Source organism: Corapipo altera, unplaced genomic scaffold, assembly GCF_003945725.1.
Source record: "Corapipo altera isolate COAL_440 unplaced genomic scaffold, ASM394572v1 56823, whole genome shotgun sequence".
NCBI classification, from domain to species: domain Eukaryota; kingdom Metazoa; phylum Chordata; class Aves; order Passeriformes; family Pipridae; genus Corapipo; species Corapipo altera.
Window position 1 is genome coordinate 1 of NW_020892069.1, and position 1258 is coordinate 1258.

Sequence of the window (1258 nt, forward strand, 5' to 3'; positions counted from 1 at the left end):
GGGCCCCGCCGCCGCCCGCCCGCCGCGCCGCGCCGCACACACACGCACCACACGCACCGCGGCGGCCCCGTCACAGCAAAGCAGCGGCGGGCGCGGGGCCGCGCCCCGGGACGGGCCCCCGTTCCAGCCCCTGCGTCTTCAGCTCCAGCGGCTCTGCCGGCGGCTCGGGCGGCGGCTCGGCGACAGCGGTGACGGCGGCGGCGGCGGGGACGGTGACGGCGGGCGGCTCTCCCTTGAGGGCGGCCAGGCGCTCGGCCAGGCTGCGCGGCCGCGGGCACAGCGCGAACTCGTACAGCACCGCGCCCAGCGCCGCGCCCAGCAGCGGGCCCGCCCAGTACACCTGCGGGGGGGCGGCGTGGGCACCGGCACCCGGGGGGCCCGGGCCCCCCGCCCCCCGAGGCACGGCCCCCTTACCGCCGACCCCCGGGGCCGCGGGCACCCGGTGAGCGGGGGGGCGGCCGCGTGTCCCGCCCCCGGCATATCGGGGGGAGGGGGCAGGACCTGCCTCCCGGTGAGCAGCGAGCGGCCGCATCCCCGCCAGGATATCGGGGGGCAACAGCTCTGGGGGTCCACCAACACCCCGGGGCGCTGCCGTCACCGCGGTGACACCGACAGCCGCCCGGCGGGGACACGGGGGCTGGGGCAGGGTGGGGACAAGCAGGGAGGGACTGGGGGGGGCCCGGGGCGGGTCTGGGGGTCCCCGTCCCCCCCACTTACCCAGTGGTTGGTGAAGTCGCGGGTGATGACGGCGGGGGCGAAGGAGCGAGCGGGGTTCATGCCGGCGCCCGTGTAGTGGATCTGCGGGAGAACGGGGCGCTGGGGGGCTGGACAGCAGCCCCCCGGGTCTCGCTCAGCCCCCGGGGTCCAGGCAGGGGGGTTCCCGCGGCCGCCCTTACCCCGAAGAGGTGGCCGAGGGCGAGGGAGAAGCCGACGGGCACGGCGGCCATGCCCGGGCGCCCGTCGTGACGGTCGTCGAAGCTGGCGAAGACGCAGAGGACGAACTGGGCTGTCAGGAGCACCTCCACCACCGTGCCCTGGCCTGGGCCCACGCCGGGGTGAAGCTACACGGGGAGGGGGGCTAAACATCCTGCAGAGATGCTTCCCCGATCCCCCCAGCACCCCAATCCCCCCCTCGTTATCCCTCCACACCCCCCAACCCCACTGTACCCCAAATCCCTTCTTGCCCCAAACCCCTCCCAGACACCCAGCCCCCATTACTGTGCCACACCACCCCGAAACCAAAAACACCTCTTGGACC

The 1258-nt window shown here is 75.9% G+C and overlaps 1 protein-coding gene across 1 annotated transcript; it reads right to left on the bottom strand.

The window, feature by feature from the left end:
• Positions 1-52: 52 nt before the first annotated feature.
• On the bottom strand, positions 53-1164 carry LOC113942620 (lens fiber major intrinsic protein-like). The gene is made up of 3 exons (XM_027633717.1): positions 897-1164; positions 718-798; positions 53-340 (listed from the first exon to the last, which is right to left on the bottom strand). The coding sequence occupies exons 1-3, from the start codon at positions 945-947 to the stop codon at positions 71-73; spliced, it is 402 nt and encodes a 133-aa protein (XP_027489518.1). The 5' UTR covers positions 948-1164; the 3' UTR covers positions 53-70.
• Between the last annotated feature and the right edge of the window lie 94 nt (positions 1165-1258).

Coding starts and splice junctions, on each gene's coding strand:
- LOC113942620 (XM_027633717.1), bottom strand. CDS start 947: ATGGCCGCCGTGCCCGTCGGCTTCTCCCTCGCCCTCGGCCACCTCTTC. Junction 799..896: donor CCCTCGGCCACCTCTTCGGG/GTAAGGGCGGCC, acceptor GTTCTCCCGCAG/ATCCACTACACGGGCGCCGG. Junction 341..717: donor GCGACTTCACCAACCACTGG/GTAAGTGGGGGG, acceptor GCCCCCCCGCAG/GTGTACTGGGCGGGCCCGCT.